The sequence below is a fragment of the Mitosporidium daphniae genome, assembly GCF_000760515.2.
Source record: "Mitosporidium daphniae strain UGP3 chromosome Unknown contig-3, whole genome shotgun sequence".
NCBI classification, from domain to species: Eukaryota; Fungi; Microsporidia; genus Mitosporidium; species Mitosporidium daphniae.
The window spans coordinates 80,561-101,558 of record NW_013546400.1 but is presented as its reverse complement, the minus strand read 5'-3'; the positions used below and the strand labels follow the sequence as shown (position 1 = coordinate 101,558).

General features: G+C 43.9%; 18 protein-coding genes across 18 annotated transcripts; 11 read left to right on the top strand and 7 right to left on the bottom strand.

The window, feature by feature from the left end:
* Positions 1–146: 146 nt before the first annotated feature.
* DI09_3p680 (subunit alpha of isocitrate dehydrogenase) lies at positions 147–920 on the top strand (the record flags this gene model as incomplete). Its single annotated transcript, XM_013382279.1, has 3 exons — positions 147–493; positions 562–786; positions 848–920. The coding sequence occupies 3 exons, from the start codon at positions 147–149 to the stop codon at positions 918–920; spliced, it is 645 nt and encodes a 214-aa protein (XP_013237733.1).
* Positions 921–942: 22 nt separating this feature from the next.
* Positions 943–1,341, top strand: DI09_3p670 (uncharacterized protein; the record flags this gene model as incomplete). The annotated part of the gene is made up of 1 exon (XM_013382278.1): positions 943–1,341. The coding sequence occupies one exon, from the start codon at positions 943–945 to the stop codon at positions 1,339–1,341; it is 399 nt and encodes a 132-aa protein (XP_013237732.1).
* Positions 1,342–1,413: 72 nt separating this feature from the next.
* Positions 1,414–2,576, bottom strand: DI09_3p660 (uncharacterized protein; the record flags this gene model as incomplete). Its single annotated transcript, XM_013382277.1, has 3 exons — positions 1,414–1,785; positions 1,822–2,255; positions 2,285–2,576. 3 exons carry the CDS (start codon positions 2,574–2,576, stop codon positions 1,414–1,416), a joined length of 1,098 nt encoding a protein of 365 aa, XP_013237731.1.
* Positions 2,577–3,091: 515 nt separating this feature from the next.
* On the top strand, positions 3,092–3,799 carry DI09_3p650 (uncharacterized protein; the record flags this gene model as incomplete). Its single annotated transcript, XM_013382276.1, has 1 exon — positions 3,092–3,799. The coding sequence occupies one exon, from the start codon at positions 3,092–3,094 to the stop codon at positions 3,797–3,799; it is 708 nt and encodes a 235-aa protein (XP_013237730.1).
* Positions 3,800–4,321: 522 nt separating this feature from the next.
* On the bottom strand, positions 4,322–4,828 carry DI09_3p640 (uncharacterized protein; the record flags this gene model as incomplete). Its single annotated transcript, XM_013382275.1, has 2 exons — positions 4,322–4,579; positions 4,619–4,828. 2 exons carry the CDS (start codon positions 4,826–4,828, stop codon positions 4,322–4,324), a joined length of 468 nt encoding a protein of 155 aa, XP_013237729.1.
* Positions 4,829–4,883: 55 nt separating this feature from the next.
* Positions 4,884–5,873, bottom strand: DI09_3p630 (uncharacterized protein; the record flags this gene model as incomplete). The annotated part of the gene is made up of 1 exon (XM_013382274.1): positions 4,884–5,873. The coding sequence occupies one exon, from the start codon at positions 5,871–5,873 to the stop codon at positions 4,884–4,886; it is 990 nt and encodes a 329-aa protein (XP_013237728.1).
* A 203-nt stretch (positions 5,874–6,076) lies between these two features.
* DI09_3p620 (Snf7 family protein) lies at positions 6,077–6,718 on the bottom strand (the record flags this gene model as incomplete). The annotated part of the gene is made up of 2 exons (XM_013382273.1): positions 6,077–6,340; positions 6,518–6,718. 2 exons carry the CDS (start codon positions 6,716–6,718, stop codon positions 6,077–6,079), a joined length of 465 nt encoding a protein of 154 aa, XP_013237727.1.
* A 27-nt stretch (positions 6,719–6,745) lies between these two features.
* DI09_3p610 (uncharacterized protein) lies at positions 6,746–7,289 on the top strand (the record flags this gene model as incomplete). The annotated part of the gene is made up of 3 exons (XM_013382272.1): positions 6,746–6,886; positions 6,918–7,117; positions 7,154–7,289. 3 exons carry the CDS (start codon positions 6,746–6,748, stop codon positions 7,287–7,289), a joined length of 477 nt encoding a protein of 158 aa, XP_013237726.1.
* A 625-nt stretch (positions 7,290–7,914) lies between these two features.
* Positions 7,915–8,283, top strand: DI09_3p600 (uncharacterized protein; the record flags this gene model as incomplete). The annotated part of the gene is made up of 1 exon (XM_013382271.1): positions 7,915–8,283. The coding sequence occupies one exon, from the start codon at positions 7,915–7,917 to the stop codon at positions 8,281–8,283; it is 369 nt and encodes a 122-aa protein (XP_013237725.1).
* A 241-nt stretch (positions 8,284–8,524) lies between these two features.
* Positions 8,525–9,310, bottom strand: DI09_3p590 (uncharacterized protein; the record flags this gene model as incomplete). Its single annotated transcript, XM_013382270.1, has 1 exon — positions 8,525–9,310. The coding sequence occupies one exon, from the start codon at positions 9,308–9,310 to the stop codon at positions 8,525–8,527; it is 786 nt and encodes a 261-aa protein (XP_013237724.1).
* A 91-nt stretch (positions 9,311–9,401) lies between these two features.
* On the top strand, positions 9,402–10,819 carry DI09_3p580 (uncharacterized protein; the record flags this gene model as incomplete). Its single annotated transcript, XM_013382269.1, has 5 exons — positions 9,402–9,523; positions 9,554–10,022; positions 10,230–10,313; positions 10,339–10,551; positions 10,580–10,819. The coding sequence occupies 5 exons, from the start codon at positions 9,402–9,404 to the stop codon at positions 10,817–10,819; spliced, it is 1,128 nt and encodes a 375-aa protein (XP_013237723.1).
* An 11-nt stretch (positions 10,820–10,830) lies between these two features.
* On the top strand, positions 10,831–11,405 carry DI09_3p570 (uncharacterized protein; the record flags this gene model as incomplete). Its single annotated transcript, XM_013382268.1, has 2 exons — positions 10,831–11,263; positions 11,290–11,405. The coding sequence occupies 2 exons, from the start codon at positions 10,831–10,833 to the stop codon at positions 11,403–11,405; spliced, it is 549 nt and encodes a 182-aa protein (XP_013237722.1).
* An 81-nt stretch (positions 11,406–11,486) lies between these two features.
* On the top strand, positions 11,487–11,971 carry DI09_3p560 (Polo-like kinase; the record flags this gene model as incomplete). Its single annotated transcript, XM_013382267.1, has 3 exons — positions 11,487–11,570; positions 11,605–11,685; positions 11,717–11,971. 3 exons carry the CDS (start codon positions 11,487–11,489, stop codon positions 11,969–11,971), a joined length of 420 nt encoding a protein of 139 aa, XP_013237721.1.
* Positions 11,972–12,084: 113 nt separating this feature from the next.
* DI09_3p550 (Plk/Plk1 protein kinase) lies at positions 12,085–13,763 on the top strand (the record flags this gene model as incomplete). The annotated part of the gene is made up of 5 exons (XM_013382266.1): positions 12,085–12,299; positions 12,326–12,496; positions 12,542–13,044; positions 13,134–13,272; positions 13,301–13,763. 5 exons carry the CDS (start codon positions 12,085–12,087, stop codon positions 13,761–13,763), a joined length of 1,491 nt encoding a protein of 496 aa, XP_013237720.1.
* Positions 13,764–13,917: 154 nt separating this feature from the next.
* DI09_3p540 (DNA mismatch repair protein MutS) lies at positions 13,918–17,414 on the top strand (the record flags this gene model as incomplete). The annotated part of the gene is given in 6 exon segments (XM_013382265.1): positions 13,918–14,366; positions 14,397–15,666; positions 15,753–16,109; positions 16,141–16,271; positions 16,291–16,446; positions 16,472–17,414. The coding sequence occupies 6 exon segments, from the start codon at positions 13,918–13,920 to the stop codon at positions 17,412–17,414; spliced, it is 3,306 nt and encodes a 1,101-aa protein (XP_013237719.1).
* A 54-nt stretch (positions 17,415–17,468) lies between these two features.
* Positions 17,469–18,384, top strand: DI09_3p530 (subunit 7 of CCR4-NOT transcription complex; the record flags this gene model as incomplete). The annotated part of the gene is made up of 2 exons (XM_013382264.1): positions 17,469–17,573; positions 17,599–18,384. The coding sequence occupies 2 exons, from the start codon at positions 17,469–17,471 to the stop codon at positions 18,382–18,384; spliced, it is 891 nt and encodes a 296-aa protein (XP_013237718.1).
* A 116-nt stretch (positions 18,385–18,500) lies between these two features.
* Positions 18,501–19,618, bottom strand: DI09_3p520 (uncharacterized protein; the record flags this gene model as incomplete). The annotated part of the gene is made up of 4 exons (XM_013382263.1): positions 18,501–18,645; positions 18,782–19,011; positions 19,165–19,374; positions 19,502–19,618. 4 exons carry the CDS (start codon positions 19,616–19,618, stop codon positions 18,501–18,503), a joined length of 702 nt encoding a protein of 233 aa, XP_013237717.1.
* A 143-nt stretch (positions 19,619–19,761) lies between these two features.
* On the bottom strand, positions 19,762–20,991 carry DI09_3p510 (uncharacterized protein; the record flags this gene model as incomplete). The annotated part of the gene is made up of 1 exon (XM_013382262.1): positions 19,762–20,991. The coding sequence occupies one exon, from the start codon at positions 20,989–20,991 to the stop codon at positions 19,762–19,764; it is 1,230 nt and encodes a 409-aa protein (XP_013237716.1).
* Positions 20,992–20,998: the final 7 nt, after the last annotated feature.

Genomic DNA, 20,998 nt, shown 5'->3' with positions numbered 1-20,998 from the left:
GGCTTGCGCGGTTTGTGTTGAAAGTGTCGTTATAATATTTAACAAAGTTTTGTGCTATCTGGATCGGGTCAGCAGGAACTGTAGACATAATGGCAATAAATTAAAATGTGCAACTTTGCTAAATTTAAGCAATAAATTTATCAGAAATGTTCCCCCTCCACAGAGCCTCAATGCCAGCCGGGCGTTTCAGAACGGCTGCTCTATCGATGAAAAGCTACTCGTCAACCCCTAGCGCAATAAAACGGGTTAGTCTTATTCCGGGAGATGGAATTGGCCCCGAAATTGCCGCAGCCGTGCAACGAATCTTCTTTGTTGCCAAGGTGCCTATTGAATGGGATCTGGTAAATGTGACCCCAATTATCGGCGAAGATGGAAAGACATCTTTGTCTCCGGAGGCACTTGCATCGTTCCATTCGACACGAATCGGCTTGAAGGGCCCGCTTGCAACGCCAATCGGGACCGGTCATGTTTCGCTGAACCTTTTGCTAAGAAAGTTTGTTGCAATTTTTATTTGTCCATTAGAACCTTCAATCTTTACGCAAATGTACGGCCCTGCCGTAGCATGCCGAATTTGGAAACGCGCTATCGTGATGTTGATACCGTAATTGTACGAGAAAACACGGAGGGAGAATATTCTGGCATTGAGCATTTGGTGGTTCCCGGCGTGGCCCAATCCATCAAGCTGATCACGGAAAAAGCATCTAGACGTGTTTCAGAGTTTGCTTTTCAATATGCCAGGGACATTGGCCGGCCAAATGTCATCGTTGTACACAAGGCCACCATTATGTATGGGCGTAGCTGTTATTCGTAGGAAAGGCTCTGATGGGCTATTCCTCCATGCTGCCAGAAAGGCCTCTGAAAAGTATCCGGACATCGCAATGGTGGATATGTCTCTTGATAAGGCATGCCTTCAAGTATGATCGAGTTGCCCTTCCCTGTTAGATGGTGCAAACCCCGTCCCTTTTTAAAGATGCCGTTCTGGTGATGCCAAACCTGTATGGCGACATTCTTAGCGACCTCTGTGCTGGCTTGGTTGGAGGATTGGGATTAACTCCGTCCGGAAATATTGGTTCCGATGGTGCAATTTTCGAGTCCGTCCATGGCACGGCACCAGACATCGCGGGAAAAGATATTGCCAACCCAACGGCGCTTCTTCTCTCATCCGTAATGATGCTGAAATATATGAAGATGAATACGTTTGCAAATAGAATATACTCGGCAGTTTTGGATACCATCTCTGAAGGAAGATACCGGACCAGGGACCTTGGTGGCACTTCGTCCACCTCTGACTTTACCGGGGCCATCTGCGACCGGCTCGTACTATCGGAGGCGTCAAATTAAAATATTCCAAAATTTAACGGTAAAAATTGTACTAAATTAAAGGTTATAAATACGCCGCTTGCTCTGTTTCTGCTATTGAAGTCCAAGGTGCTCCATATCCTCGCTCAGCTCTGGATCAATATCATCAAGCGAATTTTCGGCGCAGAAGAGATTCGAATCAACAGGCGCCGAGTCGCAGTAATTGAGATCATCTTCGGTCTGATGTGCACGCTCTTTGAGGATGTCATCGTCAAGGGCATCCTCTTCATCAGCCACTTGGAAGAGTTCTGGATTTGCTGTAAAGATGTCCCTTCCAGACGCCGTAACCCTGCCAGCTTTAATTTCAGCTTCCTTCTTTTTGGCACGTTCGCTTTCTTCCACCTGCTGCCTCGCCTTGCGTTCCGCCTTCCATCGTTTGAATGACTCGTCTGTAATTGGGGTTATGTTGTCCCCAAGTTTGTATCTCTAAAGGGGAAAGGCATCATACAAATAAACTCGTACCTCTTGATCCAAAAATTCCTCTAGCGAAATTTTGTCTTCTTCAGGGATATCATCAGTGGAGTGTGATACTTTCGAGGACAGGACGAACCCAGGAGGAAGTGCGTGGCGATATTTGCAAGAATCGCCTCCATTTGGACACTGCCAAAACCACCCATACTTTCTTTGCTCAATTGCATCCATGAAATATTTGCAAACGATCTCTGTTGTTGTCTTTATGCCGGGGCCATGGCGGTTGTGAACCACATTTTCAAGCTGCTTTTGGTCCCAATCTTCCATGGTAGAAGAGGGCGCAGATTCGTCCCTCATGTCTGAAAACAAATCAATTTTCGCAGACTTCCTATCGACATTGAGATCGTGCGAATATTTGCATTTGTCTCCCTTGGTACATTGGCCGGCCTTGAAGAAGGCACATAGAACACTTTTCGGATCAACGCCTGCAAAGTAAATCAACATAACGACATACCAAATGGAACTTTTGGCTGGACAATAATTGGTTTTGCCAGTAAAGATGCTTCCATTTTGATCTTTTCATCTTCTTCCTTCTTGAGTTTCCTGGCAAGTTGACGGGCTTCCTCTTCTTTTTGGGCCTTTCGCGAGCCCGCAGACATGACCTGCGCCTCCACTTGGGCAACATACTTTCCAACCTTTGAAGACTTGTTTTTGTTTTTCAGACCAAATGTCTTGTCTTCAATGATTTTGGCCTTGACCTTATTTTCAGATTTCTTCGAAGGAGCCGTCTCCTTTTTCCCAGCCATAAAACAAAATAATTTAAATTTCAATAAATTTTAATGCGCCAAATACAAATTGCCCAGCGTAACCCTAACAATAGTTGTCAGTTGTATAATCTTTCCATCAACCCTATTCCGGTTGATTGGGCTGGCTTCTTTTTATGAATGATTGCAATTCGAACGGGTCCATATCAGATGCATCTGATCGGATCGCAGAGTGCACCCATGTCCCTGGCGTTGGAGGCAAAATTGAGCAGCCAAACCTTGGTGTACTTGCGTTTTGGCTTCGAAATTCCTGGATAGAAAGTATTATTTCCAGCTGTTTTATATCTTATGACAAATATTACATCAACATTGACGATCGAAATACAACTCTTTTACAAGCCAAGCCAGAACATTGCATTCCTTGCCAGATCTTTCCGTCTTCAAAAAACTATTTTTCACTGTTCTACAATTTAAAGGACGTCTATCCGATTGTCCAGCTTCTCAAGGTAGCTTTGTCATTTTTTATTTAGGATGATTTTGCAACAGATGGAAGAAAGATGATCAAATATGCCATTTCCAAAGGCGCACAAAGTTTTCTCTGCCAAATGACCTTAGCACGAAACCGAAGATCCCTCGTTGGCTCCCTTTTTTCCATAAAAGATGGCTACATTGAAATCAAAATCCTCAACAAAGAGTTTTTTCAAGCGAACTCTACTCAAGTGTGTTTATCCAGTATTTTGTACATAAGCCAAATTAAGTTTATCGGCATGCACTTTCCTGTGAAAAGAACCCCGTTGAATGACGATATTTTAATTTGCGCTCGACATTTCTTTTGGAAGCAGCGGAAAGTGCTATGGAGACTAAAGTCAAAAGTCGCCTCGCCTTCAATTTTGGCTCATAATTTCTCTGCCCTAGCTCAAAATCAAAGAAAACATCCATATTTGTATTCGAGGGAGTGCATTTCTTACAAATCTTTTCCTCGGAACGACTACGTTCATCTTTTTAGCCCCGTTGGAACGCTCGACTTTATTTCTCGGAAATACAAGGCTCGAATTTCAGAGCTTTCCTTGCTTGTATTTACCATTGAAGAGAAAGATGTTTTGATTGATTCTGAGCAAAGGGCCTCGTTTAAACAACTGATAGGGGTTCTTGAGCAGAATCAGCGGATACTCAAATCTAAATATTGCCTTCAACACGAAAACATGCTCCAATTTCGATGGGGGTTTTTTCAATCCACTTCGATCACTCCTTATCGACAAGAATAAGAGTCCCATTCTGATAGATGAAACGCAGTTTCAAGAGATATTTTACCATCCAATTCCAGTTAAATCCGAGCGTCCGTCACCTTTGGTTTGTAACACGGTAGCTTTTGGGGATAGGCATTCACTATCTATTTATTATCAAAATGTGTCCGAGAATCTTGATGAAGGCGATGGAAATTTGAGCGACACCACAAATTTGACCGCACAAACACGCAAGGAAAACAATGATCCTCAATTAGTGTTGACCCCAATAGCTACAAGGTCGATCAAATATACCTCGCTTGCTTTTACTGAAGAAGATACGGACACTAGTCCTCATCCCAATATATTGGTCAGACCAGCCCAAATTATTGATCTAAGCTGACGGGGAATAGCTTTCTTTCCCAGAAAGGCTTGAAAATGCTGATGGTTTAGTCGCTTTAAATTTCGTACATTAGGTTGGAAACTTGACGTGATTTTGTATATATGATGCACAGAAACAGAGCGTATTTTAATAAATATTAACAAGGACATCTCTGGACACCCCTATTGAGAGAGATTCCATGAAGATAGAATGGTTGCGTTTGATACCGAAGACAGTGAACAAGGTAAAGTATTCCACTTTTGTAGTACGGCTGCAAGATCAAAATCTTTAAGCGAAAGCACGAAGAGTGAGTCAAATCCACCCGCACCTGGAATACCTGCTGCCGAAACATGTTCATCATCTTTCATCATGAAGTTTAGAAGTTCTCGAAAACAAGGTGGCTCCAAAGGGATACTTTTTTTGCATATGCATTGAATGGCCTTTCGATATTCCTACAAAGAAAAGTGATGAGAAAATACCAAATACAGCCTTGACAATTCCCGAGATAACATTGGAGTCCACTTTTCAAGGCTAGTTGAAGTGAAAAACGAAACTATTTCGCCATTTGAATGGGTCCATTTGGCATCGGAATCGCTATTTGAATGGCTGCTTTTGGCATCGGCATTGCTTAGTTTCTGCGCCTCATCAATTAAGGTCGCCGTATCAGACCCTAAACTTTTATCCGTCATCACCAGAGATAGGGTGAGCGAGCAAGGAAACGAAAACTTTCCAATGTCCCAACTATCAACAGCCTATAGGTGAACAAATAGGAAATACTTCCACCAAAGCCAAAAGTTGCGATTCTACTAAAGAAAGCTTCCCAATAGACTTGAAAAGCAATCGAATGGAAGAGGCAACGATGGGCAATAATTGACTCACTTCTCTTGATTGAGAAAATATTAAGCAAACCGGGCGGGTTTCTAAGGCATTTAGAAGAGAAGTACAGATATCAAATCCAGATCCTTTGCAGCCCTGGCCAATCCAATGGGCCAACAATGCCTGTGTTAGAAGCAGAGTACGGGTGCAGTCATCTTCACAAAGCGCCAAAACCAAAGACGAGACATATGCGGCGCTGCTCCCCAGACCACTTTTACACAGCTTTTTGATTGGTGTATTCCAAATTGGAGCCCCATTTTGATCCGCAAATTTACAGGGAGGCGTAGTGTAAAATGCTTGATCCGAAATGGTCTCCATTTCAATGAGCATAAGTTTTTGGTTATAAGCCTCGCCATTGCATAGCTGTAAACTTTTGTAATTGGCAAGGTACCAAATCATAATTGTCGTAGCTTGGAAAGAAAACTGTTCAAAAGGTACAGGGTCATCGTTCAGACATATTTGGGTAGCGAAAGAGGATCCCTTGAGATGGCATAATGGAATAACAGCCCAGCCCTCCCTGGCAGAAATGCAATTAGATTCGATGCGTAAAAGATAAGCATGTAATGTGATTGTATCTGGAGGCGAAAATTGCACATCTTTAAATATAGCAAGTAGCGAAAAGGTTGAAAAGTCAACATTGGACTTTGAACCTTCATTGCGTTGGCAAAATGACAACTTAAGGAGGCAAGAGGGTGTGTAAGGTATGTGTATCTCCGTGGCTGTGTGCGCTACATAGCTTTTGCGCGCTTTGGAAAAGATGCAGGCCGCCGGAAAGGGAAAAGAAATTCCCTTATGTACCGGATCTAAAATCAAATGTCCCCCGCAAATAAGAACCTTCCCTGGGCATCCTTTGAACATGTTTGCGTTTCGGTGTCGATTTACACGATTGTAAATTACACGAAAAATTATTTATCTTTTAATCTGTGCAGCCTGGCCTCCAGTTCGGTATCCTTGCTGTTGAGGGGACCATTTTCAGAGGTGAGCTCGATTTTTTTCGAGAGCGAGTCTCGAAGCTGGGCCGGTGCAAGGGGTTCAAGCGTTGGCGCAGCTGCTCGTTTTACCTAAAGAAAAGGGTCAATTGCCACTACTGGTGCATCGGCCGTAACTCCAGCTTCTTCTAATATCTTGCGCGTAAGCTCATCTGCTGCAGCCTCGCCGTTTTCTTCTGCTGATATTACGTCTATCATCTGCTCCATCACCATTGAATCCAAGGTGCTATCCAATGCGTCCTCCTTGACCCCCATAATTGAGTTTTGCTGTTCAAAATCCTGTAGGATTTTCGACAAGCCATCAAGGTCGGTCTTTTTATTTACTGCTTTGATTGCCTGCAGATTTATATGATTGCCATGAACTCACCTGGAAATGAAAAAATATCCTCTAACCTTTGCCACGCCCATCATAACCGTTGCTATTGTCTGTGTGGATTTTAAGGTTTGCAGCCGCAGGGAAACTGCCTGGAGCTGTGTCCTTAATTCGAAGAATCGGTTGATTTGCGACCGTACCCTTATGGCATCCTTTGCTATGATTTTTACGGAGGAAATGTGTCCAGACGTAGCTGCTCGTTTAGCCGTGACGAGATAGTTTTTTTCTTGTGTTTCAAGAGATAACCGCTCGCGATCAATCTCCCTGATTGCCCTATTGATGGTCCTTTGGTTTTCTTTTAACAGTTCTTGTGGCGACTTTCTGGATCCAAATAAAAACATAAATTGCAATTTTAATTTTTGATTCTTATGCCGTCGAGCCATAAATTCTTCCACTATGATGACGGGTTATCAATTTTATGCTTTGAAGAAGCCACAAAAGTTTCAGATACAATCTTCACAATTGAAGAGGAACCCTCTGCTAAAGGCATTATTGACATTGAGTCCCAAGTGATATACGCGTCATGTTTTACGTAATTAGAGCCAGTTATCCGGTATATGGAAAGAATATAATGGGCCGCCTTCAGACAGGCCTCTTTCTGCAATTTTCGTTGCCGAAAATTGCCTGTTAATATATCTCTGGTTAGGAGAGCGTGAGCAGGTTTCCCATGCCATTGCTCAATTGAAAGAGTCGATATCTCAACTTGAACAGGAGGGCTTTAGTATAGAAAACAGCGAAAAGTATCGACGATAGCTTTTGTTTTTTAGGACTGTTAGATCTCAAATCGATTCCCTACATACCTACAATGAACTAAAAGATGCCGGACAGATGGCTTTGGGGAAAATTGCCGAATGCGAGGGCACGACTATTCGAGAGCAATATGCCAAATTCGGTCTTGATTTAGACGAATGAGATCTGCAATCGACAGTAATTTAAGCACATCATAAAAGTTTGTATAAAAGGTTGCTCTGCTTTCAAACAAAGCACGTGGAAATTCTTTACAAAATACACAGTACCTGGGCATTAAATGGGTTGGATCTGCATGTGATGTTTCTCTATCGTTAAATGTAAATTGAGGATCCCCATACTGCAATAGCTGCTGAAGGCTGCTATTTATGGATCAATGGCGGCATTTTAATCTTTGTATGATTTAGGGTTAAGGGAACCATACCCCTTACCGCATACCAAGAACTCTTTTTTTTGAACCAAAATGCCGTACAAGTGTTAAATGCCGTCATCAGCACCGGTTTAGTTGAAAACGAAACTTTTATTAAAATTTACCATTTTACTCGGCATGGAGCTGGGCCATTTCCAAAATGTATTTTGTGCGTTCTCATTGTAGGAGCATGACGATTCTGCATGCATTCCCATTGTGTATGGAAATGTCTCGACCCCATTGAAGAACATTCCTGATTTTGCAACTACGAACCCAGACTTTACACACAGGTGGACGCTATATGTCCGGGGTCTTGATCCACATGCAGATATGTCCCCTTTTATTTCAAAAGTCATTTTCAAGCTTCACGACTCATTTGCCATGCCACTCCGGAGCGTTGAAAAGTGGCCTTTCGAGATCAGCGAGCTAGGATGGGGAGAGTTTGAAGTTCAAATCAAGATCTTTTTGAAGGACTCCATCTCAAAGCCTCTTCAACTTGTGCACTTTTTGAGGCTATATCCTTCCGAAGAAAACGGCATCTTACTTCCTATTCCTCCGCCATCGCCTCTGATTTCGGTGATCGCTGAATCTTATAACGAAATCGTACCCTGTTCTTCTAACCCTCTAGGTAATTTGCTCGCCTTCGCTAAAGTCTGTGATGAAGAGGGCTGGCATTGGGAACATTTGCACCCTTTCCAAATTGGAGAAAACCTCCTCGCCATACCCTACCGTAGCAAAACAAGAGCTTGAGCGACTAACGGCCACCAAAAATGCTATCCAGACAGAAATCAGCCAGGTCATAGAGAAAAGACAAGCGCTTGCAAAGCTGCTCTCAAAATGATGGTCCCTTGTATTTTTTGTGCCAAAATTTGGAGTGTAATATTTCCCAATAAAACATGCCGATTAATTAAAATCTTCAGCCGGTATAGCACACCTTGTGTCCCCACCCTGGGCCATGTCCAATTGCACCGTTGTAAATTTTATTTGTCAATTAGCCGGGATTTTCTGTCGATCGTTGCTTCCTTTTTGCCTCAAAGTAGGGATTTCCTTTGTAGCAGTCGAGAAGGGAGCTTTTTGAGATCGAGTTATTCTCGAGCACTGCCAAAAGGATCCACATCACTTTATCTACAACCCAGCCTGCCACATCGAGCAGGCTGTCGTTTTGCGCGCTGATTTCCCACGCATCCGCCAATGTAAGACGAGGAGTAAGAGAATGAGGCGCCGCCAATTTAGCCTGTGGAGATTTGAAATAATCCTTCAACTCCAGCCTTCCAAACTGCTTCTCGAACACATTTACGTCGATTCTTCCGTCGCTGTCATAGACACCACAATGGGATCCCAATCTGCACCTGCTAATATTCGCAACTGTTATCCCAAAAAAGGGGTCAGGGATCCAGCTATCAGATGTAGCGTATGACATGCAAAGATGCAAGACAGCAGTAGCTCCCATAGAGATAATGCTGTTAATACCAAGGTCTGAATGCAGCGTTTCATATGTTTCCCAAGGCAAGATTACCCCATCATTATTCCTGTCGAAAAAAGACACGTGGGAAACAAGATCGGGCGTGGCGGATGGCTTGTAGAAAGGACTGGACACCATTTCTGGCAATTTGTTTTCCGTCCGTTTTTGAGACTTTGGGGACGTAGACGGACTGGCCGTCGGCGATGGCTCGACGTTTCGGGCTATCTCGGGAAGATATTCAGAAGTAAATGTCTGCATGTCCGGCAGGGAGTAATCGATTTTCGACATGAATGGGGTACGGCATGCCGGCCACATTTATGTATATCACATCCCAATTATGGTTAAGTAGAGTTTTGGATGTCAATTTTAGAAATTAAATTTAAAATATTTGATTGGCCATTTTTGTATGACTACTGCATCTAGACCCACTTGGTGTCCAGCAAAAGGGGACGAGCTAGACATCAATGCAGCGCCGTCTTTGTACTATTCGGCAAAAGACCAGATTGCACACAAAAAACTAAAGATCAGGTAATGGGCTCAATTATAATTTTCGGTTAGGCAGCCAGGCCAGAGCTCAGTTGAGGAGATTGAAAAGAAAAGGATCAAATTCGACAAAGCTACGGAGGAAAAGCTTAAATTGCTAGCATCTCTCTCACAGCGATTCGACGAAGATGGAGATGCTGATGAGCATGTCAGTGAACATGGGATAGGGACAAGTGGGGTCCAACCTGACACACATGATGGTCTTGAAAACGAGCCCGAAAATGAATCCCAAAATCAAAACACAAATGTTGGACTTGATGAGCCGGAGCATGGTGGTTCTTTTGAGCAAGAGCAAAATTCTGATGATCAGGAAGAAGACGATACAGAGCTGCTCCTGTTGGAATTGGAAAAAATAAAAAGGGAACGCATGGAGGAAAGAAAGAAGCTCGAGGATACCGAAGACTCTGTGATCATGGGCAGCAATCCCTTAAGGTTTCAAAATCAGAAAAAGGCCGCTGCAGTGGTGCCGTGGACGGAGGACACCGTTTTTAGAAACCAAGGTACTGGTGAGTTCAAGCCACAAAAGAGATTTATCAACGACATGGGCAGGTCTGATTTCCATCKCAAGTTCATGGAAAAGTATATCAAATAATTTGGTAATAAAACTGCCGACATGTTGTAAATTTAATAATACAAATTAATTCTGGCAAAAATTTTTAACATTCAAAATACAAATTTCTGAATGGCAAAGACAAAGGTCAAAACGGAACACATCAAAGAGGAGAAACCTCCGATTTCCAGGATAGCCAACGTCGGTGCAGAGACCATATCAAATGTAAACGCGCTTTTTAACCGACTAGGTGTCATTTGACGAGTATCCGGGAACATATTCCGCTGACCTTGTTGACCCATATTTTGATATCGAAAAGTTCAAATTGAATCTCAACGTAATCGTATATCCTTCGGCAGATCAGGATGAGCTGGAGTTCGATTTGGTCGGTGTAGACTCATCCATCGCCAATGCTATACGTCGCATTTTAATAGCAGAGGTGGGTGTCTTTTTTGCTGTTTTTGTAGATCCCCACCGTTGCTATTGAGAAGGTCTACATTCTAAATAACACCTCCATCGTCCAAGACGAAATATTAGCACAGCGGTTAGGGCTCATTCCCATCTTTATTGATCCGCGGCGGCTCTCCGCAAAGGGAGCACACGAGGAGGCAAACGATATGAACACAATTGTCTTTCAGCTGAAGGTCAAGTGTGAATTGGCGCCCAAGGTCGGAAATGAACCGAGGCAGATGATTAACGAAAATGGTATGTGCACGCTTTTCACCGCGTAGTCTATTCTTCGATGCTTCAATGGATACCGCAGGGCAACCAAGGCACAGAGTTTCAAGACTCACCGGTCCGGCCCGTGCATCCAGACATTTTGATTGCAAAACTGCGTCCAGGCCAGGAGCTCGATTTAGAACTGCATTGCGAAAAAAACCTTGGAAAAGAGCACGCAAAATGGTCGCCTGTGGCAACGGCGACATACCGTCTGCTTCCGGTGATCAATATCACCTCACCCATTGAAGAGGAGAAGGGAAAAGAAAACGGGCTTGTTGAAAAGTTTATCAGTTGCTTCCCACCTGGCGTGATAGCGAAAACCGCCGTAAATGGCCAAAAGAGCATGCGGGCCGTGGTGGAAAACCCTCGCTTGGACACCATGACAAGAGAGGTACTTCGTCATCCAGAGTTTGCACACAAGGTGGAGCTTGGACGCCGGAGGGACTATTTCATATGTAAGCTTTTCAATAATCAATTGTAGTTAATATCGAATCAACGGGAATTTTATCCCCCTACGTTCTGGTCAACGAAGCTTTGGATGTTCTTGCCAAAAAGAGCGATGCTCTCTTGACGGCGCTGGATGCTCTGCGCTGTTAGTGCAATAAAGACCCCTGTCAATACATACTGTGGCCATACATGCATATACGGGCCTACGTATTGGTTGATTTAAGTTTTTGCATGCCAGCATTGCATATACATGCATTTTCAGCCACTTACCGCGCTAAATTACAGCCATCCCCATTGGGTCCAAGCTGCAAGTGCGTAAATTGAAAATTTGTACAAATTAATTATGAAGGCAGATCGGAACTTTCCTGACCCGCCTCATGTAATTGTCCACCACGGCTTTACCTTTAAGCTTGGCAAGAAATTGGGAGAGGTATGTGCATCCAATCACAATCATCATAAAGGGCGGATTTGCAAAGTGTTTCGAGGTCATCGACGAGCTTTCCGGAAAGCGACTAGCATTGAAGGCCATTTTCCTGGATTCTGTGGTCAAGCTCAAAGCGCAAAGCAAGGCACGATTGGCTGTTCTTACAAATAGGTACAAACTGCGTCGTAATTTCAGCTGCTCAATGAGATTGAAATTCACCAATTACTCGACCATCGACACATTGTCAAGCTTTATAGAGTTTTTCACGATGAGCGCTACATCTACCTGCTGATGGAATTATGCGAAAATAAGGTAAACCCCTAACCGTTCTGAGTGTAGGTATCAACCCACATGCTAATCCCACAATAGGTATGTCAATGGGCCATTTACTGACGTTTATAGACAATGGTTGATTTGTTGCGGATCCGCAAGACCCTCTCTGAAAACGAGGTGCAACAGTACGTTTGGATGATACTTGCAGCTTTGGATTATCTCCATTCGCGTCGGATTATCCATAGAGATCTGAAGCTGGGAAATTTGTTCCTCAACCTTGAAAACGAAATCAAAGTTGGAGACTTTGGTCTTGCTACCACGCTCGACCAGCTCACAGACCGCAAAAAGTTTTCCTAAGCAGCGCTTATGATAGGACCATTTGTGGTACGCCAAACTACATTGCTCCAGAAATACTCTTCGATAAGGTGCGAGGCCATAGCGTGGAGGTTGATGTTTGGGCACTGGGGGTGATCATGTATGAATGTCCCAATCATCGTATAGGTATACACTGCTCTTTGGACGGCCTCCTTTCCAGTCGGAAGAGGTGAAAAGTATCTACAGGTGGGAAACAATCCAATTTATTGTGCAGAAATATCAAGGAGAATGCGTATACGTTTCCCCAAAATACGGGTGTCTCGACTGCAGCATGCTCATTGATTTCACTGATGCTGACTACAGATCCAGGTGATATCCACCGCTTTTTACCGATAGATAAGCGGCCGAAAGTCAAAGAGTTGATTCAACATTCGTTTTTCAACCAAGTCATCATCAAGGATCCCTCTTATGACGATCTGGCCTCATCTCGGATGTTCATTCTGCAAAGCATTGAAACACAATTACAGAATACTTTGGCCACAGAAACTTCGCCAAGGCCGATGCGCACCTTCAAAGAGGGATCCAAAGAAAATATTCCTGCCCATACTAACATCCACATGCTAGAACATACTACTCCTAGTCCTAAAGCTACATTCAATCCCATAGGTGCAGAGAAGGGACACCCGGGCAATACTGAAAAGGGCCTTGTCCTCGGCGGAGTTTTACCTGTCGTTGAGAGGAGACTCGGACTGATCGAGTCTATTTACCACAATATTTGTAGAGTAATCTCGACAGCGGAGAGCCTGGAGGCCCTGGAACATACTGCGCCATGTAAGCTTTTCAATCATAATGATGATTATCAATAGCGCAGCAGGGGAATGAGTTTTTCATTGTCGATTTTTTTGACTACTCTTCAAAATATGGACTCGGCTATATCTGTTCTGATGGCAATGTGGGGGCATATTTTAACGATGCCACCATGATGATCCTAGATCCTAAATCTGGGTAACCACTGCTTACCTCTCACTTATAGTCGTTTTGAGTATCTCTACCAAGAGAATACCTCACCAAAAAAACAGTTTGTTAAGCTCGAATTCACAGTACCTGATTTTCCAGGCGAACTGTCAAAGAAAATGACAGTGCTTAGGTACTTTCAAAGCACGTTTGAGAATGTTGCTCTTCGCAAGCAAGGGAGTACTCCATCTTCTGCGGGCTCTGGGCAAATGGAGTTTTTAGTAAAATACGCTGCTGTTGATGGGATTTTGCTTTTTCGGCTCAGCACACGGAATATTCAGGTCGTCTTTCAAGATAAGCTCTCCCTGTTGCTTATGAACGAGGGATTGTTGATTGGAATTCTCGACGGCGGGTCTGCATTACCTTCTGGTGGCTTTACCGTGCTACCGCTGAAGAAAATGGCGGCTAAGGAGCCCTACGCCACACGCTTAGTGATTCTCCGTGCGGCACTTGGGCGGCTGATTTTTGGCGGCGAAAAATAAATAAATAAATAGAAAGCAATCGGATCGCTATGCATTGCATATTGAATCCCAGCCACCAGAAAGGTGTCTGTATTTCGATAAAAACTTGCTAAAGTAATGTCCTTTGTTGCAATTAATGTAAAAAGGGCATCAAAATTTTCGAGTTCAATTCCACATGATTGCCCTTTTTGCGCTCAAAAGAGGATGGTTAGGGCATCACCTACATCGGGCGCTTTGCCCTCTATCGTCTTTCCGAATTTTAACTCGAGCATTTTCAGCATATTATGCAAGGATAGCCTCTCGAACCTTGGAGCCAGAGGGAGAGGATTGCAATGAGTCCATAACAAAAGGTATTCATGGATCAGAGGAGCCCGCAAAGACTGCCTCAAATGCAGAGGGCGCGCAATCCGGGGTCATATACCACTATTTTGAGCTCAAGGAGAAATATCCGCTCTCAGAGTATGATTTCTTGCTATCATCATGTAGCTCATATTTGCTGCTGTATCAGATTGGCGAGTTTTACGAGTTTTATGGCCCAGATGCGTTGGTCGCATCTCGGGTATTGGGACTTGGCCTTACCACAAAAAAGATCCCGTCATATTTTGGGCGAAACCTGTTTCAACGGTATTCACCATCATAATGATTCGCTTTTAGATTCCCCAAAAGCGGTTGCCAAGCCGCAGATGATAGTGGGCGCAGCAAGCCGTCTTTACCAGTACTCTACTTTACCGGAATTCCCGTAGCCTCTTTCCAAGCCGGTTCGCATATGCGTAAGTTGGTCACCGAAAACACATACAAACTGGTGATCTGCGATCAATTCCCGTCTACAGATCCCTCTAGCGGACGGAATTTTGAAAGAAAAATATCTCGCATCATCACGCCCGGTACGCTTTCTGAAGACTCTGTACTGTCAGCTTCTAATAACAATTTTTTACTTGCCATCAGTGGCGAATTGAGGTCTGACACCTCTATGACTCCATCTCCCTTGGATGAATCTTCATTTCCTGTGGCAGGACGTATGGGTCTTGCATGGATCGACATTTCAACCGGAGATATCTCATTTGCATCCACAACGTTAGAAAGCATCGAGCAGTACTTGGTAAAGCTATCACCAACAGAAATCCTCGTCTCTCAACAATACTCTGCCATTATTACGGAAATTGCAGAGCGTGTTAGCCGCTGCAAAGGTGGAAATCCTATTTGTATCACTTTGCGTTTATTAAATCTCTCTCCAAACGCGAGACTCATCGTCAAACGATTTTCCCCTGCAACAAGAGAAGAGGAGCTGGCCCTGACAAGCCTAGTGGAGTATGTTCAGGAGACACAGGTCGAGAGCGCCACAACGCTCTTCAACTCCATGGCGGCAAAGCATTTCCAGTCGCGGTCGCCGCCACTCACCATTGACTCACAGGCATTTCGTGCATTAGAGATTCTTACAGGCTCTCGCACAGGCACTGAGAAAGGCTCCCTCTTTGGAACTCTCAACATGGCCCAAACACCAATGGGCGCCCGTTTACTTTCGCAATGGCTGCAGGCACCTCTCACGGATGTTTCGACAATACGCGATCGCCTAGATGGTGTGGAGTTTTTTTTTAAAGATCTCCAGCTTGTAGATAATATTCGTGGCTATCTTAAAGAGCTGACAGACCTCGAACGGCACCTCAATACCATCATACTGCGACGAGATGCATATGGATCTTTGCGGCATCTCTCCAGCATTCGAAAGTCTCTTATCTGTGCCAAAGAGGTGCTGGATTGCTGCGCTATTCTCTCTGCAACTGGAATTGAAATTCTCGCAAAGGCAATGGATGGGCTTTCAGCCGGAGTTAATACCAACCTGTGCGCATTTCTGGGAGAAATTATAGTGGATGACCCGCCACATCGTCTTTCCGAGGGGAACTTTATTTCCATATCGTACCGATCAGTGGTGCTAATTTCCTAGATACCCAATTGCCAAATTTGGACCGGCATTGGCGGCCATTCGGGAGAAGAAAGGCCAATTAAAAAAAGAGATCGGCACACTGGAGGCGCACTATCGGACACTTACAGGTAAAAATGCATTCCATTCGTGTTAACTTTGCTAATGTTGCTTTTATCGATTATTTCTGGACATCTTTCACGGTATATCAACGGTATGTAGGTGTTTCTGCGCTAAAGATCATCGAGTATCGAAACAACTACATGCTTGTCGAAGTCCCGCTGCGGGATGGTCCGCTTACTGAACCCATCTTTGTTCAGGAAACTAAAACAGCACAGTACTTTCGATACCAGACTGCAGAACTTAATGCTTTGTGTTCCTTTTCGGAAACACATCAAGAAGAGTCTCTTAAGTTGGAAATGGATATTTATAAAAAGATCTGCGAGCAGGTGAAGCCAATTACCATGGGCTCATCGTTAGATGATAACGCATGCGCCTGCAATACGGGCCCTGGCCAAGGCCTTCGCGATACTAGATCTTCTCACCACCATGGCACGTGTGGCAACCATTCGAGGATATGTACGACCCGACATTAACGAAGGGTACGCACGGTCTATCACCTTTTTCTAGGACTGGGCTTTCAATATTTGGCGGTCGCCATCCCGTTGTTGAACTTGGACTCACGCACACCGGGATCCAATTTGTTAAGAATGATTGCATACTTGCTCAAGAAGAAAAGGACAATCTAACCAGTACAAAAGGGGCTCGGTTTGCACTGATAACCGGGTATCATTCCCCTCTAACCCTTTAGGCCAAATATGGGCGGCAAGAGCACCTTTTTGCGCCAAACAGCGCTGATCGTTTTAATGGCACAATGTGGGTTTTTCGTCCCAGCAGACTCTGCCCGAATTGGAATTACCGATGCAATTTTTACCAGAATCGGCTCTTCTGACAGTTTAACGACAAATGAGTCCACTTTCATGCTAGAAATGAAGGAGACTGCTGCCATTCTGAAACACGCCACCAAGCGTTCGTTGGTGATTGTGGATGAGATTGGGCGAGGAACAAGCCCATCCGAAGGTAAGGCTATTGCAAGAGCCGTAGCGCAGTATCTGATTGATATGAATCGCAGTCGGGTGCTATTTGCTACGCATTTTTATGCTGAGCTTGTCGATGGCATCAGCGGCCCTTTCTTTCCTCCAAAGGCACATGGAAAGGAGAGTGGTGAGGCTCAAATTGATTTTGTCGATCAAAATAACGGTATGGTAAATAGCGGGATCATGGCAGATCATGAGATGACACCAGATGGTTCGAGGAAAGCGCTTGGCCCAAACAGCTCCCCATTAGGCCACAAATCGACATTGCACCGTCGAAATTCAGCTGCTGGTAGTACATCTTCACCAATTGTATTTTGGAAAACGAGTGCAATTACAAACGAGTTTACAAAAAGCGTCATTTTTCTACATCATATCGTGCCTGGCCTTGCCTCAACTTCTAATAGCGTGCAGGTTGCTCGGCTTGCGGGTATTCCGGAATCAATTTTAAGGAACATCGAGTCAGACATACCAGAACACAAGCAAACAGAAGATTTGGTAGAAAAAGAAGGTCTTGCACAAAAAAAAGGCTTGGCAGAACGGAACATTCTTTGTGAGCTTCAAAAGTGTGACCTCGATGCAATTAGTGCCCGTTCCGCCCTTCAGCTGCTTTTTGAGTGGCGTAGGCGCCTTGATGGCCAGTATGGCCCTCAGAACTAGGGAAACATCGGCAAAATAATTAAATTAAATTTTAAATTACTCGATTTTGACTTGATGGTCGACCCCTCGCTTTTGATCCGGAATGTCTGGAGCGACAACTTGGAGTGGGAAATGGAGGCCATTCGGAACACCGTCGGAATTTACAACTACATCTCCATGGTAAGAGTGCAAGCTATTTTTTTAGGATACTGAATTCCCTGGGATCGTCGCCCGTCCTCTTTATCCAACAAAATGTGTTGCAGATATCTCCTATCAGACTCTCAAATGCAACGTCGACATTCTCAATCTTATCCAGCTTGGGCTCACATTTACTGACGAAAATGGGAGATACCCCACAAACGGGCCATGCACATGGCAGTTTCACTTTAAATTCAATCTGACGGAAGACATGTACTCCCAAGAGTCAATTGAGCTCCTCACAAAGTCTGGCATCGATTTTCAGAAGCACGAAATAAGCGGGATCAGCATCGAAGATTTTGGCGCCCTTTTAACATCTTCTGGCGTCATTATGAGCGACAATGTGCGCTGGATCTCCTTCCACTCTGGCTATGATTTCGGATATTTATTGAAGATTCTGATTTGTACCCCACTGCCTCATACGGAAGCACAATTTTTCACGCTTTTGAAAACGTTCTTCCCTATCATTTACGATGTAAAACACTTGATGAAGAGTTGTAAAAACCTAAAAGGCGGTCTCCAAGATGTCGCCGACTCCCTGGGCGTCATGAGAATAGGGCCGCAGCACCAGGCCGGAAGTGACTCTTTATTAACAGCGACTACCTTTTTCCAAATGAGAAGGATCTTTTTTGACGACAAAATAGACGATGCCAAGTATGCTGGCCAGCTCTTTGGTCTGACCTCGTATACGATCCCAGCAACCAATCCTGCCGATAGCTTATTGTTGCTGCCTCATGTTTCGTCTTCAGAGCAGACATTCTCCAGCCAATCAAAGCGAGAGGCAGTGGTTTAGCTGTCACGCCAAAAATTTAGAAGACTGAAACTTCAATTTGTGCCATCAAGGCAGTGTTGAATTTAATGAAATAAATGCATCCCACAAGTGAAAATTTTCTGCTTAACATATAAATTTCATTCTTTTTTTTGAAGATTACGACTGTACTTTACAGGATCATTTGTATAGTATATGTCCCGTCTTCGTTCTTCAAACAAGGCGCATACCAAACCAGGATGACGAAGCACGGTGTTCTTTCCTGAGCGTGAAGCAGATCTTGAACTAGTTCTTGGTCATTGATGAATGCGCCGTAAGGCATGGATTGAACACGTTCCTACTGGTTTCATCTCACAATAATTTAAAAATTTATTAAAATAGTCTTTCAAAGTAGTAGGGGCATAGCGAGCTTATAGGGCACTCAGTGCACTTTGGCTTGATGGCCGAGCATACGGTCTGGCCAAAGCCTACCAGTGTGGCGTTGACTTTTGGCCATGTTTCATGTGGAATGAGGTCTTCTAATTTCTTTAAGGCAGGCAAGTTTAAACGCCCGTTTTTACCTTTCGCGTCTCTTCGGGCGATTTTGTGGAGACCCATTTCAACCGGTTCGAAATCCGATGGATGTGGGTATCTACAGATATGCCAAGCGTCCTACAAACAGCAAGGTACAATGTTCAAACTTTCCCCAGGCGTGCTGCAGGCACAATAATGCCTATGTTTTGGTATATGCTCATAATTTACGTACCATTTTCATTCCGATTCCTGGTAGATCTAGTAACTAGAGAGTCAGGAATTCGAGCATACATCATCGAGGCAGTCAGGAACATCGGCATTATATTTGTCCACCAAAATGGCCGATATTTTGAGAAGATTTCTTAAAAAAGTGAAAAAGACATACCTGGCCTTTGTCTTAAAAAACGAAATGGGTTTTAAAAGGCTCTCCAGGGATTGAGTAGAATGCTCGTCATTGATATCAAAGCTAGCCAGAATGGAGATTGGGGAAAAATCTTCAGGCTGAAGAAAAGCCCTCAGCCGCCCAACAACTGAATAGGTAAGTGGGTCTTTGGTTTGCGAAGAAAAAAGCAACGCAACTAGAATGGAAAACCGCCTTGCCTAAATTCTAAATTGCCAAAGCATCTACGTTGGGCGAGTCCGTTGATAAAGCACACGAATTGCAGCCCATCTGGTCGACGGGCGCAGGGTGATCTGCTCTGTAGCTAAGAATGGTGGCCCAAGCGTTCTCCCAGGAAATTGACATCTTTTAAAATCCCACGGATTAGGGACGATCGGGATGTGGTATTTCCAAAAATTCGTAAAAAATTTATTTGCCAAGCTATTTTGAAAGCATCAAGTGTAACTTTTGGAAGGAAACTCAGAATCGAATGCTGTCTGATGCCGTCGTCACTTTCTTGAGAACGAATTCAGCGTGACTACTTCCTTTTTTATTTGAGTCGAATAATTCCCATTAATCGGTTCGAACCCCATATTTTTGTGTTCCAAACCAATATGGTTTACTTTCTTTGACTTTGATTCTGGATCGGTGTCTTGTTCCTTGCTGTGAATAGAATGCTTCGAGAGGCTGTCTAACTGGCTGGAGATTTTCTTGGAAGAATTGCCTATACTGCGTTTTTTTCTGTTTGCTTGTAGCTGAGGAGAATATCCAGTGTCCAAATGAGGATATCCAATGTTGAAATGAGGATCTCGATTGATTTTTTTTTGATCAAAGCTCTGCATTTCCACATCTTTGTTATTGAAATACATTTCAGAATTTGGGTAGTTATCCCAGTAGTCATGATATAAGGAAGATGGATCTACTCCGAGGCATTCGGCCATATCGACAACTCTAAATCCATTTTTCCTGATGTTTCTAATGATTCTTCGCAAATATCTCAAGGAAGCATCATAGGAGTCATGTTGGAGAGCAATCCATGATGTAGAGTGTGGATCTGCTTGGCTTAATACATTCTTATATTCGCTCAAAATCAAAGATGGGTCATAGAACCTAACCGACCAATCTTTTGTGTCGAGATTCCACAGGATCGACTTGTAGCCCCTTTTTTTTAAAATGTGGTTGACCCTTTCGTCATACTCACCATATGGCGGCCGGAAGAGTGCCGGGACTTTTCCAATACTCGAGTATATCGCCTTCTCTGTCCTGACGATTTCTTTGAGAATCTCTCCTTTTGAGAGGCTTGGAAGCGAAGGGTGAGACCAGGAATGTGATCCCACAGTATGGCCTTCTGAGATCATCCTTTTTAACAGATGGCTTTCGTATGAGGATCTGATGTTAATCCCAATGACAAAGAAAGTTCCCTTTACATTTCGAGTTTTCAAAAGATCTAAATAGGCTTCTGTAAATGAAGAGGGACCGTCGTCAAAAGTGAGTGCAACACTGCCCGGGTTGACACATTTGTAAATATGATCGTTTGTTTTCTGAAACGGTCCTTGTCCATAATATCCTTGTGTATCTACAGAAGGTATGTAGCCCACCCTTTCGGGAATATATGGGATTCTTGGCTGTTGTTGCAAAATTTTGAAAAAGAGTTCTTCAAGCTTTCTACCTTGCAGATTATTCGAATTGGCAAACTCGAAGAGAAGGACCAGAGCCAGACCCAGGATTGGGAAGAACATGATTATT